The sequence below is a fragment of the Ctenocephalides felis genome, unplaced genomic scaffold, assembly GCF_003426905.1.
Source record: "Ctenocephalides felis isolate EL2017-DRISC unplaced genomic scaffold, ASM342690v1 CF-g0.4_SCAFFOLD_01886, whole genome shotgun sequence".
Classification (NCBI taxonomy): Eukaryota; Metazoa; Arthropoda; class Insecta; order Siphonaptera; family Pulicidae; genus Ctenocephalides; species Ctenocephalides felis.
The window spans coordinates 7,403,278-7,421,183 of record NW_020538040.1 but is presented as its reverse complement, the minus strand read 5'-3'; the positions used below and the strand labels follow the sequence as shown (position 1 = coordinate 7,421,183).

Here is a 17,906-nt window from a genome sequence, read left to right as displayed (position 1 = left end):
ATATTGCTGGGATATTAGATTCAGAATAAAATTATTAGCAGTATTTTTTTTTTATTTTTTCTTATTTTTATTTATTTTTGCGTTTAATTTTTTTTACAGTATATTAACTTCCCGAAGGAGAAGTTTATTTTTTCATCAAAAAATCCGATTCGCTAATTTTATGTTTTCTCGACATTTCAAGACATTCTGAATCGAATGAAACCAAAATTGGAAAAAAGTTGTGTGCGTGCGTACGTGCGTGCGTGTGTGCGTACGTGCGTGTGTGTGTTTGTGTATGTATGTGTGTGCATGTATGTATGTGTATGTATATTTTGCCGTAAATCGACGTTTTCTCGAATCGACGAATTTTTTTTGGCTATAGATACCATAGTCTTGTAGATCATACTAAAATATTATGTTATATTATATGTAAATCGACGTTTTCTCAAAAACGGCGGGATCGATTTCAAAAATTTAAAAGCCATTCGATGTATCTCGATGAGGACTAGCGTTTCTCAGTCTTGTGCGACGATCGGCCGAGCAGTTTCTTTGTAAATCGCAGAAAAGTGTAATATTTTTCGTCCACGTTTTAGCCCGCAATTCTGAATCTATTTTGAAAATTCAAAGACCGTTCGAAAGATATTGGTTGAGAATCGTGCTGATTAGTTTTTGGTAAAGATCGGCCGAGCCGTTTTCTTGTAATAAAGTTTTTTGAAAAAAAAAATTGACGATTTTTATGATTTTTTTAAGGTACCATAGTTTTGTTGATCATACTAAAATGTTACGGCTCATGTTACGACAAATCGTTTAATTTTAAAAAATAGTCAAAGTTTGCGAAAATTAGTATCGTTTTTTTTGGCGTTTGTCAAAATTAGACTTTTCATCGACGTTTGCTCAAAAACGCCTGAACCGACTTCAGAAATTAAACGCCATTTGAAGTAACTCGATGGGGACTATGTCAGTTTTGTGTCACGATCTGCCGAGCCGTTTCTTCATAATTCGGAAAAAAGTGTTGAACTTTTTGATCACATTTAAGCTCATACTACCGAATTGATTTTAAAAAATCAAAAACTGTTCGAATGATTTTAGTTGGGAAGAATACTGATTAGTTTCAGGTGAAAATCTACCGAGCCGTTTTCTTGTAATTAACTGTTGAAAAAAAATTAAACCGATTTTTATGGAACTTTCTTTGGCGATATATATCATGGTCTTATAGAACTTACTGAAATATTGCGGCCCTACGACAAGTAGTTTAATTTTGAAAATTTATCAAAGTTTGAGAAAATAAGTAGCAGTTTTTTGGCGTTTGTTAAAATTAAAATTAGACGATTTACTTGGTATAACGATAGAGTACTTGGTCTTAATGAACATACTAAATCATTAAAGTCTTACGGAAACTGGTTCATTTATAAACATTGATTTTTGAAAATTTGCTTTTAGGGAATACTCCGAGTTAACGTGTTCGTTCGTTTTCAATTATGTGTAATAAATCCACTCGGAATACTTTTAATTAATCATAAATTAATTTATTTTTTATTGATTAAGTCGATTATTTACACATATCGGAAAGTTCATGTAACTTGCCTCAAGGCAAAATACCAATACCAACTAGTTAGTGTATAGTTTATTTGAAAACAAAACCCTTCATATGAGAGTTCATATAAATTCTAACTTAATACTAATTTAAGAAAATCAATATTTAATGTAATTTTAAATATTCGATTATCCTTTAATAATTGTATTATTTTTTTTTTAGATGAATCCGAATCAGATATGGAAAATTCGGAAGAAGTTAGTTTGATTGCAAGACTTTTGCATGGAAATTTGCTGTCTCGAGGATTGGCACTATCGCAGACACCAACTATTCAACAAGCTCTCGATGGAAATTTGCCGTTAAGGTAGGATTTTTATTTTTTTATCATCATAATTTTGGGAAAAATGAGACTCGAGTCTCATGATGAGGACGTTCTATTTATTGTTGAAGCAATAATTTCTTGATATTTGGTCTCGGGGAAGAAAAGTTCTGCTAGGTTAGGGAAGAAAAACAAAGTCTAGTTAGACAGTATTGTTGTTTTATCATTTATCAACGAAATATGAATTTTAATGACGATAGCTTTCAAGGTTTGTAGGCATAAAATATGTGCAAAAGTGGTACTATATTTTTTTAGAATTTTTTTGTTGATGGGCTCGAAGACTTCAACAATTTCATTTGATATCAGGAAAGCTTTATCAATACTCAAAGAAACTGTTGTATATTAGGGTGGTTCTTATTATATACATTTGCGAATTTCTTTGCTCCTAAGGGCTCAAATGCTTCCAAAATAATTAACAAAAATCCTCTAAAAGTTTTAGCTCTTAATATCAACATTTAGATAGTACGCAATTCAATTAAAAGTTTCGTATATTTATTATTAACGTATGTCATTAAGTAAATCCTTGCGCCATCTGTGATAGCATTTGTGAACTCAAATATTACGACACTTAAAAATGTTTATCAAAACACTTTTAATTAACAACCCCTAATTAAATCCACGTGTGCTGTTTAACGAAATATTTATTCATCATGGCATCAAAATTAATTTTGCAGCAAAATATCTATTTAATTGGTGATCATTACACTCAAATTGTCAGTAATAAATTACCATCAAAATTACAAGTCTCCTATAACAGATGGCGCAAGATTCACTTAATGATATAAGTTAAAAAAAAAACTACCAAACTTTTAATTGACTTGCGGACTATGTAAATGTTAATACTAAGAGCTACAATTTTTAGAGGATTTTTTAAAATCATTTTGGAAGCATTTGAGCCCTTGGGAGCAAATAAATTCGTAAATGTTCATATTAAGGGCCACCCCAATATATATAATATTTGAGTTCTACTCATTGTAAGTTTACTCAGTGTTGATTTGATTAAAGGCTTACTTAGAATCAATTTGTCGACAAAAGTCTTTACTTTAAATTTTTGGAAGTTAACTAAAGCTAATTAAAATAAAATAAATTATTTATTGAAAACAGTTAAACTTTTATATTATTTTTTTTAACTAAATACATCAGCGTTATTATTGTGAACAAATAAATACACATTATTTCTTTTAATAAGTGACAAATAAAACTCTTTCATTATATTTCAATTTATTTATTTCAACAATTCATTTGTTATCACAGCAGATCGAATGTGACATTCTGACCTCATCTGAACTTTTTACAAAAGCATTTATTTAATAACTAAAACTACCTACAAATTTCACTTTCTAACACAACACAATATTTGTAATTGTAATAATTTTTGTTACCTACATCATCTTTTGGTGATAAAATTTTAATATGAAAAATCCATTTAAAAATATACATGATCGTAATTTTTTAATTTTGTTAATTTTATATTAATATTTCCAATTATGATTATATTTTTGTTATTGATAGTACTTCGGATTTCCTCAATAATTCCCTATTGATTTTGTTATTATATTAATTTTATTTTGATATTATTAATAATAATATTTTTATTATCGATAGTACTTCCGATTTTCTAAATACTCTCCTAATGATATTTTATTATATTAGTTTTATTTTGACATTTTTAATATTAATATTTTTGTTATCGTCAGTACTTCATTTGACGTCAGTACTCATTTTTTTGATCATGAAAAATTTAAATATGAGATATTGATATAGATATGTACAAAATTGTAATTTTGTGTTGTGTTAGATAGTGCTAATAATTATTTAAATGAGCATCTATACACTAATTGTATCAAAGTTGTCTAACTTACAATCAAATTTACTATATTGTACTATGTTGTGCTAAACAAACTAGCTTTAATAAATATAGCAAATTTTTATTCGTAATTACAAATACAACTACTATTGCAAAATAATTATTTGATGAAAATTTTGATCTTGATTTCAAATACAATTAATAATATTTGTGACGATACAAGTTGGGGTTGGCTTTGAGAGACAGGAAAAATGCGTCATAACTTCGCAATATTTTGTAATCGATCATTTTTTACAGTTTCATACATTTGTATATGTATTTATTATTTTTGGTAAATAAATTTAACAAATGTTCAATTCAGTTTACTATATTAGTGACCCCGGCATTCAACTGTTTTTAACTTTTAATTATTATATTTGTTGCAAGGAATTTGCCAAATTGGTGACTCCGACATTCATCTTTAAATCAAATCAAATCTATTATATTGGTGACCCCGACATTAATTTTTTTTCAACTTTTATTTATATATTTGCTGCAAAAAAATTACCAAATAGTTGAAATCAAATTTTCCATATTCGTGACCCCATTATTCAAAATTTTTTTACTTTAAATTATATTCTTGCAAGAAATTTATCAAATTGGTGACCCCAACATTCAATTTTACATCGAATCAAATCAAATTTACCATGTTGTTTTTTTCTCAACTTTTAATTATATTTTTTGCAAGAATTTTACCAAATTGGTGACCCCGACATTCAACTTCGATTTAAATCAAATTTTCCTAATTGGTGACCCCGACATTCAACTTTTTGTCAACCTTTTTTTAACGCATCTAGAATATTTGTTTTTATTTGGCAGTATATTTTAACGAATTACAATAAATATTCAAGATTTTTGAAATAATTTTGCAATAAGACAACTTTGATCACAATTTACATCTTCTACATTGACCAGATTACAATATTTGGCGTAACTACAGCCTGAATTTAATAGGAAACCTGTATAATAATTTTAACTAAACTTTTAGTCGCTATCATAGAATTAAAAATTACTAAATAATTAATTAAACTTATTAAATTATTAATTTAATAATTTCAAGATAATTTATTTACAAGTTTCCTATTAAATTTCAGGCAAGTTAGTATTTCACTTCCTAATATTTTTAATGACTCGTGTTATTTACATATTTGGTCAAACTACTAAACTAATATAAAATATTACTAAATAACATAAATTACAAAGAAAATTTTCATATATATTCAGTTGTAATTATTATTAAATGTATATGAGAATTTTCAAATATTTTAGTATTCGAAATATTTTTTAACGGTATGATTTTTTTCGGACTATTTGTTTGGATCTCTGAGTCTCGTATAATACTGTATAAATAAAACTATAAACTATAAATAGTAGTACGTTTTGGCATAGTATGCCATTTGAAAATAATTAATTAAACTATTTTATACATATTATTTATAATATAGGATTTAAATCACAAACTTGATTTCTCATTGGCTCATAAAGATTGTGCCAGCTAACTTTTTTTTACATTTTCTTTTTTTTTCAATGGCCAGCCCAAGTCGTCATTCGAATGAAATTATTCTCCAGAAGAAATTTGAGAAAATAATCAGTAATTTATTTATAGCATTTTGAACAAAAAAAGTTTTTTTTTGCGTATCCTAAATTTACATTACTCGCGTTATGTGTTGCACTTTTTAAGTAAAAAAGTCAAGAATTTGTTGTCCTTAACCCAAATTTTTGTGTGATGTTAATAAATATATCAAGTACAACTTTTTCAAATAATACATTAATGACTTTTAGTAATGAAAGTTAGAATTTTACACGAAAACTTCTTTCAAATAAATTTCAATTAGTTCAATTAGAACAGTCGATTTTCGTTGTATATTTGATGATACCAACTGCATTTTGTAGAATTTTCAAATTTTGTAAAAAAAACTCTAAATTTTATGAAAATAATTATTATGATAATGATCGTTGGATATTACAAAAAACTAATATTTTTGAAAATTTAACGACATTTGAGACTTTCAAATAACAAACGTGGTCTTGACGAGATTTTATTATTGAATATATAATAAAATTTTAAGTTTTTAGCATTTCTTCAATATAGGGCAGTGTTTAAGTGTTTGAATCTCTATAGTTTGTTCAGTAAAATTTTTTGAACAAGAAATCCTATTCAGGATAACATAATGTATTACTTTCTTCGATTCGGTTTGTAAATAATTTTATTACACGAACTATCGAACTATTTTTTTTCTCTATTATGCCTTTAAAAGTCAATCAAAGTAAAAGTCCTCGTCTCGAGTCCCACCATAAGTCGAAAATTTGTTACATTCGAATTTGTTGCCTTTCTATATCCATATTTTAATTATTATAAATATTAATAATATTATATTGAGGATCAGAAAATCAGGTAACATCTATTTAAGTGATAAGGATTGGCCATCCTTAATTTATTATTTTTGGGTCTTATTGCCTTATTTTTGGGTTTTTATTTATTTTTAAATTTGTTTTTCTTTGTAATTAAAAAACATTCATGTTTTATTACGTAATAATCATTTTAATAATCGAAGTTTTTTTTTGAGCTTATTGGGCAGTTTAAATGTATCCACTATATTATCCGCTGAAACATTTTCAAAATTTTTAGATATAGGTAATGAAAAGCTTACCATTGATGAAAGCAGGTGCATCAAATTATCGATCAATTCGTGCATTATTTGATTAATAGGTAATAATATATTGAAACCTTAAATATTCAAATGTGCCAATTCAATTTAAATGAAATTGGCTTAATAACCCCTCAGGAACAATTATATGTGGCATGCTTTGTGGTGGGTAAACCATCTATATCATTATTGTTAGCTGCCTCTTTCACTTATATACGACATATTTCAACATTAACAATTAGTTTTTTTTATACTGATTTTTTTATGGCAAACCAACTTCTGCCGGGCCAGCTAGTATATATATATAAAATTCTTCTGTACGAGTGTATGATTTGATACTTATCCTAAACGGTTACTCGGATTTTGATCATTCTTTTTGGAGTTTGTCAAAGAAAATTTTTAAGATTTAATGAACGATTAAACTATAGTAATAATGTAGAAATAAATAGAATAAAAACATTTGAGCTGTCATCGGCTAAAAATGTCAATTCGCTTGAAATTTAAATTTAGATGAAATTATGAGCCTAGATAATATTAGATTAGGAATATACAAACAAAATGTAATGTCTAAATTAGTATTGCCGAAAAGCAGCTGAGACGTGCCAGAAATTAAAATAAGATACAGTCAACAGTATATGGTTTGGCAGATGAAATTATATAATTCAGTTTAATAAATTACGCAATAAGTGTAAAATTGCACATGCATTATTTTTTTAAACTCAATCAAATCACACTTTGGTTCACTTTACTAAATTATTTAACAATACAAAAAAATATTTCTACTTATTAACAAAAATGATTTAGAATTTTGTTTCATGTGTCAAAAATTCATTGGCTTGGCATTGGATATGGAATATTTAGCAAGTTGATCTTAGATTTAAGAACTAGATTTTACAAATTAATTCACCTAAGATTTGAACATAAACGACAATGTTTATTAAATTATTAGTAAGAAAAATGTACTTTAGAAGTTATAATTACCAAAAAGCAACTATGATGTCGTACGAGATTATGAAAATTATAGACTGAATTATTGAAGTAATTATGTCATGTCGTAAAATCAAGTGTGATATTGTTCTTTTGTCGCAGATACTATATAATTGTTTCTGAATTTCTTATACTGCTTATGATAAGACCATCAATGAATCACAAAGGCAAGACATCAAATGGGTTATTAAAAAGTATGGGATAGGATATTAAAAAATTTGGTACTTTTGAATTGTAGACGTGGGTACAGGTCAACGTCTGTCGGGTCATCTAGTCTATGTATATATATCCTATGTCCTCTTACAAATCGGTCGTCAACAATTCAGCTCTCTCAACAATAACATGCAACTCGGTTTCCCTATAAGTCTTCGGTTCAGGCATAACGACCTGCTGATTGTACTTCTTACCATCACCATTATTAATCCATTGTTTCTGGTTATTCGATCGGTACCTCTTGCAATACCAGAACAGCAGGCCTCCGACCAGCAGCAGGAACAATAATACGCCTAGTGTGCCCAGCAACCAGACGTACCAGGGTGCAGTCGGGAATATTCGGCATTCCAGATCGTATATCTTTTGGGCGCTCTCGTACTTTCTTATTGTTATGTGGTTTGGTGGCAGGTTTTGGGAATGGTGAGGGTCTGTTATGCTGCATTGAATCTGGAAAAGATAATAAAAGACTTAAATTTATATATTTCCGAGAAAAAGATATTTCTGCTCAGTGATTAGATTACTAGTTGTATGACATTTTTTTTTACCTTTGCAATGGAAAAGTTTGTTTTCATCAAAAAATCCGATTCGTTTACTTTGTGTTTTCTTGACGTTTCAAGACATTCTGAATATAATGAGACCAAATTTGGAAAAAGGATGTTTGTGTGTATGTGTGTGAACAGATTTTTGACCTTTCGTCAATGTTTTATCAAAAACGATTAAACCGATTTCAAAAATTTAACATCAATTCGAGGTATCTCGATAAGTACTGGCGTTTATCACTTTGCTCGAAGATCGGAAGAACTATTTCTTTATAATTAGCAGAAAAGTGAAAACTATTTCGTCCACGTTTTAGCTCATAATCCTGAATCGATTTTGAAAATTCAAACATCATACAAAAGATATCATTTGGGAATCTTGCTGATTAGTTTTTAGTAAATATCATCCGGGGCGTTTTTTCGTAATTACACGTTGAATAGATTTTTTTTGACGATTCAGTTAAAATTTTGTACGACGAAGAATTTCAAAGTCTGAAATAACATACTAAAATATTATAGGCCTACGATAAGCGGATGAATTATAAAAAATCGTCAAAGTTTAAAATTTCGCCGCGCACTTGAGCGATTCTAATCAAAATTTAAGCTACGATTGACGTGCATACATATTGTTAAATAAAATACATTTTAAGAACACGAAACAAATGAAGTATGTCATAAATCAATTAATCAGTACGATTCTCATCTCTTTCGAACGGCATTTAAATTTTCAAAATACGTTCAAGATTTTTTGCGAAACGTTGATGAAAATTTTTGGACTATTTTGGTAAATCTAAAATGAAATATAATCTATATATGTCCACCTTCTTTTCTTTCTCAATTTATATATTTATAATTTTTGGAACAGTTTATTAAATGAACCTTACTTCATATGTGTTACTATATACAGCAAGCGAACAACACGCAATATTAATTTCTCTTTTTATTAATTATTATTAGTTATAATGTTCTTTTGTACTAGTTTAGTGTTTAATAAATTTTATATAACAAGTTAATAAAAATTATTAAACCTTTACTAATTCAGTGTATCATTTCAAAATACATACAATCTTGAAGGTAGTTTTCTCGGAAAAGTATGAATATTTGATAAATTTGTTAAGAAATTTATTGATTTTAGTATTTGTTATCATAGTAGACATATTCAAGTAAAACCTATTCAAATTACAACTTCAAATTAATAATTTTTTGAAACTTACTACTTCAGCAGTTCAAAAAATCAAATTTATTCTTATATTTATTATTATCACAGTAAACATTTTAGCGTTCAAAAAACTGTTTTCAAAAAAATTTGGCACAATTAATAAAATATATTAATATCAAAAAAACTCTATTTTAATCTTTTTTGATTGGACAATTGGGCTGCAATATATATATCATTATATAAATAATTCTTCTGGTAAATAAATTTGTTTTGATGATTTCATCAAATCAGAATTCGCATTCAAAATGATGTTATTGTTTTATTTGCCAAATCAATAATATAAAAAATTCTATATCACTCATAACATTTATACAAATGAATAAATAAAGTGAATGAATAAATAAATTATTTGATGAATCAATATTTTTTAACTAATTTTTAGAAGTTGAGCAACTATTTTTTGAAATTGAATTCGAAATGAAATGGCGATTGTTAATGTTCTGGAGATAAATTCTGGAGATTTATGATTTACATTTGATTTGCTCAGATATAACAAGTTAGCAAAAATAATGAAAGTTACAGTATTTGTAATAATATATTTGAAAACGTTTAAAATTGCTCGAATATTTCATTACGGTACGGAAAGTTTCCACTAGTATAATTTTTATCTTACCGAACTCTTTGGTATCAAAATCCTATTCATAACCTCGCAAGTACACTTTTCATTCATTTTAACTTCTCCAAATCTAGTATTGAAGGCAGTCCGATTCGTCCAGAAACCTCCTGGTTTATATTTTTCTATCGTATTATCCTCGAAAATAAATTCCTGTTTTCCATAATTTCTCAGCACTTGGTTGGAAATCGATAAACCTGAGAAAAATGGATAGTAGACTTAGTAATTGATAATTGATAATTGGAAATTTTATAATTAGTTACCTCCAAATGCTCTATTCTGTAACTCTCCGATGGTGTTGTTTCGGAATTCTATTTTGCCTCTGGACGATATCATCAGGGAATCACCTGGAATGGAAAATTGAGCAAAGTGAGCCGTTTTAAAATTCTCATAATTTTAGTTCATCACTTAAATTTTTCTTACCTTCCAAAACACCAAAATGCGAGTCCTTTATCACCACCTTTGTCGGTAAGGCCACATTAAAAGCGCTACTTTTAACAACCCCAAATTTCGACTCCAAAATCGTAAAGTCCTCTAAAACTTCCACCTCCGACAAAATTTTACTAGGAACAGTCTCCACTATTTCGACATTATCCAATTTCAATCCCAACAATTGGATTCTCTTGAACGCTTGTTGATTTATTCTTTGGATTTTATTATTAGACAAAGTTATTCTACAATTTGGTGAAGTGATGCTGGTGAAGGCGTAGGCGATTATTTGAGAAATTTGATTATTTTCTAAATGGATTTCGGATAAGTTGCCTTGGAAAACGTAACTTGAGAGATTTTCGATGGTGCAGTTTGAGATCTTCACGTCGAGTTTCTTGTTCCAATGACCTGGGGATGAAAAAAACTTTTAGATAAAGATTTTAGACTTTTAGTAAAAGTTTTTAGAAAAGTAAATTTTAAAATATTTGATTGGCAACCAAGTAAGCACGGTTGGTTTTAATTGAATTTTTAGGTTTGCTGATGTTAGGTTTGTTAGTAGGTAGGAGGCAATTTAGATGTCCATCATTAAACAAGAGTTTTTTTTGTTTTTATTTGCATAGTTTTATTGCCAATCAAAATCATATACATTTATTATGACAATATGCTGGGTATAAATGTATTTAAGAGATTATCTTCTATGAGATATCTCTCTTTTTTATTTTTTGACATTTTATTTAAGATGGATCGTTTTTGGTATCTAACCTAAAGTATTTGTCATTTTTAACATTTTCATAGAGTAAGTTACAGTATCGCAAAAAAATCAAAAATGATTTTTTTTATATATCTTTACGTTTCAAAGATTTCTGAACATTTTGGCATACCTAAAAAAAACTAGTAGTGTATGGCATCGTGCCTTAAGGCAAATTGCTGGAATTTCCCGTACAAAAAATATTTTTTTTTAAAAAAGATTAACTTTTTTTTAACTTTAAGAAAAAATTAGATCATTGAGAAATTTTAAAATTTATAAAAAAATTTACTTTTTTGGGAAAAACTACTAAAAAAAATTTTTGTTTTGGAAATACTTTGGAAATGTTGAACTTTTTGTCATTAGCTGCAAAGACAAAATATCAAAACGCGTAAGCGCCGCGTCGCCGTCTAACAGACAAACTATATTACGGAACCCACGTATGTATGTGTATGCGTGCGTGTGTGTTTGTATGTGTGTGTGGATACAAATTTTTAGTCGACTTTTTCGTGAGCACCGCTCAATCGATTGGAATGATTCAATAATTATTCGATTTCTATTGACAAGGAGACGTGCTGATTAGTTTTTAACAAAGGCAGGTCCAGCCGTTTCAGAGATACGGAGCAAAGAGTGCAGCAAATGGGAATTAAGTTTGTGAGAGAACGGAGTATCCGATTTGAATAATTTAAAAAACATTCCACTTTTATTGACGTAATGAAGAATTTATTAGGTTTTCGCAAAGGCAGGTCCAATGGTTTTGGAAGTCCAGAAAAAAAGTTGAAAAAAAATGTCATTTGGCTATGGAAAATCAGATATTTTGTAATTTCAAGCTATCGGTATGAATGGGTATCAAAACCTTTCAAGAAATTTCAAAATTTTCAAAAAAAAAACAAAATAAAAAAATCAATTTTCTAAAAAAAAATGTTTAAAGAATTCTAAATTTTTACAGTTATCAATATTTTTAAAAGGCATTTTTTTCAATATTCAAATTTGCAAATGTTTTCAAAATTTTAAAAATTTAATTTTTAAACATTTTTGAATTTCAGTACGATTTAAAGCGATGACTGGTTACACATCTTTTGCCCTCTACTATAAAACAGCATCTTTAAAAATACCATACCATACGCTTTTTGAGAAAATGATCGTGGACTAGCCTCTACTCTATATATTGATATTATATTATTAATTTTCAAAAAATTCAAAATTTTCAAAAAAGATCTAAATTTTCCTTTCTGAACTTTTAAAATTTTTGGATTCCGGTACGATTTAAAGCGATGACTGGTTACACATCTTTTGCCCTCTACTTTAAAATAGCATCTTTTAAAACACCATACCATATGCTTTTTGAGATAATGATGACGGACTACCCTCTACTCTATATATTGTTATTATGTATTATTAATTTTCAAACAAGTCAAAATTCTCAAAAAAATCTAATTTTTCCTTTCTGAGCTTTTATAAATTATGAATTACAGTACGGGAAATTTTAGTACGATGCCATGCACCACTAGTTATTAACTTCCCGTAGGGTAAGTTATAGTAATCGTCCAAAAATCGAAATCAAAAATTTTTACATTTCTCGACGTTTTGAAGGTTTCTGAACATTTTGGCATACTTCAGAAAAAATGGATGTGTGTGTGTGTGTGTGTGTGTGTGTGTGTGTGTTTTGTATGTCCGCTTTTTTTCGTCCACGTTTTCGGGCGCACGGATCAACCGATTTGAATGGTTTAAAAAACATTCGATTCCTATCGATAGGGAGATGTGCTGATTAGTTTTTGGCAAAGGCAGGTCCAGCCGTTACGGAGATATGGAGCAAAGAGTGCAAATAATAGAAAGCGAGTTTTTGAGAGAACGGATCAACCGATTTGAATGGTTTAAAAAACATTCGATTCCTATTGATAGGGAGATGTGCTGATTAGTTTTTGGCAAAGGTAGGCCCAGAGGTTTCGGAGATACCGAGCTAAATTTAAAAAAAATGGCTGTTTTTGAGAGAACTAAGCGTCCGATTTAAATGATTCAAAGAACTTTCTGCTTTTTTCAACAAAACAATTGATTTTGGAAAAAAAATTTTTTGTTTCTAATTTTTTTTCAAAAATTTTTTTTTGTAATTTTGGACTAAAAATTCAAAAAATCACCCAAGCTAAGCACAGTCTAAGCGCCACTCTGGTAGAAATGTTTACGCAAGTGCGTTTAGACTGTTTGTGTACTGGAGCACTTTTTCAATTTTGTGAAAATTATTGAAAAATGTGAAAATGCCGCCAAGCTGAGCACAGTATAAGTGAAAATGTCGCAAAGAATTATTTGCAAATGCGTTTAGACTGTGACTATGCGGGAGCACTTTTTCAATTTTGTGTAAATTTGGCAACTATTTTTTTTTGGAATTTGATTCGAAATGAAATGACGATTGTTAATGTTCTGGAGATGATAAATTGATTTATTTATAATTAACTTTCCATAGGGTAAGTAATCGCAAAAAAATCGAAAATGAAAATTTTTATATATCTTCACGTTTCAGAGGTTTCTGAATATGTTGGCATACCTTGGAGAAAATTGATGTATGTGTGTGTGTGTGTGTGTGTGTGCGTCCATGTGTGTGTGTTCGGATACAAATTTTCGTCGACGATTTCGAGAACACGGATGAAGCAATTTGAATAATTCAAAAAAACATTCGATTCGTATTGATAAGGAGACGTGCTGATTAGTTTTTGTCAAAGGCAGGTCTAGCCATTCCGAAGATATGGGGCAAAAAGGGCCAAAAACGGTAACTCAGTTTTTAAGAGAACGGAGCGTCCGATTGGAATAATTCAAAAAACATTTTACTTGTATTAACAGGATGAAGATTTGATCAAATTTTCATGAAGATAGGTCTAGCGGTTTCGGAGATCTAGTAAAAAAAACTAAAAAAAATAACATTTGGCGGTCAACAATAATCATTAGACATTACACATATGCATATCAAATTATCAGATATTTTATTGAGATTTTAACAATAAGTATAAGTTTTGTTTACATTCCTATGGGTTCCGTACCAATGTTTTTCCGTTAGACAGCGACGCGGCGCTTACGCGCTTTATATTTTGTCTCTATGCAGTTAAGGCAGTACGATTGCTTTGAAAAAAAGTTCAGATCTTCCAAAATATGTCAAAATGAAGATAACATTTTTTCCAAAAAAAAATTTTTACAAAAAAAATTGTTTAAAAATTTTTTTTAAAAAAAAATTTTTTTTTTCAAAAAAAGTAATTTTTTGTCCAATTTAAAATTTCTAAAAAATCTTATTTTTTCGAAGTAAAATTTTTTCAAAAATGTTAATCGTTTTTAAAAAAATAATAATTTTTGGCACGGGAAGTTCCAGCAATTTGCCTTAAGGCACGATGCCTTAATTGCCTTAAGACAGAATTCCACTTACAGCTAGTTTCTGAATAAAGTTATGACAGAACAATTTCAACAAGGCCGTCTAATCATGACAAGGCCATGTTACGCCCTGACTTTCATACATTTTGCTACTGAATCATACTGAATACTGTTAAAATGCCATGTATTTGCTGTGCATTCAGGCGTTTGGCACATAAACTGCAACGTCACTCGTGTTATGAACCCGAGTCAGAAACACCCTGTTATCTAACATCGTACTTTTAACATTTGTGCGGTTTCTCGTTTAGCTTCTCTATCTGACAATCTGAGAAATACGCCTGACTGCACAGCAACAGCATGACTTTTGTCAATATTCAGTATGAAAGTTCTTCATAACATGGTCTTGCCATAACATTGGTCTGTTACGCGACAGAATCGGTTCATTAGTCTTACTTAGTTGCCAGCCTAATATTATTATTAAAGTGTCTATTTAATATTTACCCCCGTGTAGACTCATTGGTGCCAAAATGAGATCTTCGACGTTTCTGATCTCGAGTCTCCTCAGCATCGTCAGATTCCTGATGGTGTTTTCTGCAATGTGGACGTGTTTGCAATTTTCTATAATTAGCTGCGGTATGTACAAGCCTTGTTGGCCGGTTAAAGATATAGTCTGGAAAAGGAATGAAATAAATTACTTAAATATTTTTATTATGAATGAATATTATGGTTTGGTATAAAACTATGTTGACGGTGTAAAAGTCGTTGTATGTGCGTATTAAGTCTCTCTATCGGTTAAGTCAGTTTGTTAGGTCATAATTTAACCTTTGTAGCTGTTGATTGTATGGAACACAGATTTGTTAGTATAATTTATGTATTTGTTGAGAGTTCTTATTACACTAATGATTTGTCACTAAGTTCTAATTGAAGAAGATATATTTATTGAAAATTTATTACATATGTTGTTACCCGGACTTTTGTTTAAAAAAAAAAAAAAAATCCGATCCAAATCCGCTAACCCCTCTACAGGGTAGCAACCATCCGGTGTAAAAGCTCAACGCCATGAAGATTGCCGCCGTCACCGTCAATATAATAAAATGAAAATACGTGCATTAATATTATATCAGCATATAAAATGTATACGTGAAGTTTGGGAATAGTTGCTGTTGAGACAATATTAAATCTACTCTAATTTGTGAACATCATAAATGCACGAGCAAATATCATGTTATTTTTAGGTTTTTATTGTTTCACTCAATTTTTTAAATTATTAAACTATTGAGTGTTTTGCAAATTAAACTAATCAAATGTGTAAACTTTTGATGGAACTTGTCAACACACTTTAGTACACTTTTTTAAAGTACCGTTCTTTAAGGTCGACCAATTTTGAAAATTTTACTCATAATTTATCAAAAAGTCTTTTTTTTTTTAAATGAGTCATTATTTTGACTGTAATCCTAGAAATGTTACCCACGATTACGTTTCCAAAGTCTAAATGAACAAAAATAAAGAAAATTAACCACAATGATCACAATTTGACCAAAGCTCTTGGTTGCACTTAAAAGCTCACAATTTTCAAACCTCGCAGATAAATATGTTTTCTAATTTTTTTATGATAGTTGCAATCAACTCTATAACCCCTGTATATATTAAGATTTGTTTTCTAATTCTCTAATTAAGATGTTTTTCTAACTGTTTCCATGAAAGTTACTATCAATACTATTACCCCGTTTTGTTTCGACGTTGAGTTCTGGGACACCCCTGTATATATTAAATTTATTTTCTAATTGTCTTCACGATAGTTACTATCGATACTATCACGCTGTTTAGGTTTGACGTTGAGTTCTGGGACACCCCTGTATATATTGCAATAGAAGAATCTTAGTTTGTATTAACGAACTGATTTATATTCTTTTCCGAAAAATAAAACTAGTGGTGTATGGCATCATGCCTTAAGGCAAATTGCTGGAACTTCCCGTACCGTAATGAAATATTCGATGAATATAATATAATTATAAGAAATATATAAACTGAATTGCAAAGTTGAAATTGTTTGTTTAAAGTATATTAGAACTTAAGTCAGAGTTACAACAAAAATCTGAATTACTTTCGATATACAAAAAAGTTTTTTTTTTGAAAAAAATAAATTGAAACAAATATTTTATCCCAAAAGCAATTATTTTGTTAAAACAAGCAGAAAGTTTTTGAATCATTCAAATCGGATATTAAGTTCTTTCAAAAACTGCAATTTTTTGTACATTTAACCATGTATCCTCGAAATGGCTGGACTTGCCTTTGCCAAAAACTAATAACCTCTAATCCCAATCATAACAAATTGAATGTTTTTTGGATCATTCAAAAAACGGAGCAAATCGGATGCTCCGTTCTCTCAAAAGCTTGATTTCTATTTTCTGCACTCTTTGCTCCGTATCTCTCAAACGACTAGACCTGCCTTTGCCAAAAACTAATCAGCACATCGACCTATCAACAAGAATCATATATACATATATACATACACACACACGCATCCATTTTTTTTCTGGAGGTATGGCAAAACGTGTAGAAATGCCAAAATTTTCAATTTCGGGAAGTTAAAAATAGATTTTAATGTACATTATCTAAATTAAACACAAGTAAAAGACTTTTTTGAAAAAATCATATGAATAGGTTTCAAAAGTAAACAATTTCGTCAGCATCTAATTACAAATACGTAAATTAAAACCTGTTGCTTTATCAAGTAGACTTTCTCAATTTCTGATTCACCTTTGTCAAAGTCTGGTGAATCAGACTTGAAAAAATGTTCTGTTATCAAAATCATCTTATCAATTCGAATTCTAACAAGAACAACGTCGTCTGAATGAAACACAAAACCGTAGTACTAATATTACAAATATTTCTCTCTATAACAATTGTTATATAGTTGCTAATGCCAAGTCTAAACAAAATTGCATTGCGGAACATTTTATTAGCGAATTGGCGCCTAGAAATATTTTATTATTTTACCATGAATGAATTTGAGCACAAACACATTTTGAATGATACATTACATTCGCTTGAGAAGATGCATTCATCTTCATTACGATGAATTGTGAAAGAGTTCTCATTCAGGATTCTTGACGTGTGTTATGTAATAATTTGGTTGAAGGTCGGTGGTCTAAATATAAACGACCTTTTGTTTTTTGATAAATTGTTAATTTTAGTGGATGATACTATTATTGATGACTGATACTAATTTATAAAAAGTAAATAAAAAATATTATAAATTATAACATCAGCTATTCCTACTGACGACGGTGTTTTTGATAGAATTAGTTTTTGACAAAAGCAGATTGGCCAAAAAAGGCGGAACAAGTTGTGTATAGTTAAGTGTAATGAGTACAAATACAAGATATTAATTTACCATGTTTGTCTGACATACTTTTAAAGCAAA

The 17,906-nt window shown here is 29.1% G+C and overlaps 1 protein-coding gene across 1 annotated transcript in view; it reads left to right on the top strand.

Moving 5' to 3' along the window:
- Positions 1–17,906, top strand: part of LOC113378632 (E3 ubiquitin-protein ligase highwire-like) — a 374,874-nt gene that overhangs the window by 93,332 nt on the left and 263,636 nt on the right. Inside the window, 1 exon segment of the mRNA XM_026619187.1 lies at positions 1,736–1,877. Coding sequence (XP_026474972.1) covers positions 1,736–1,877 — 142 coding nt within the window.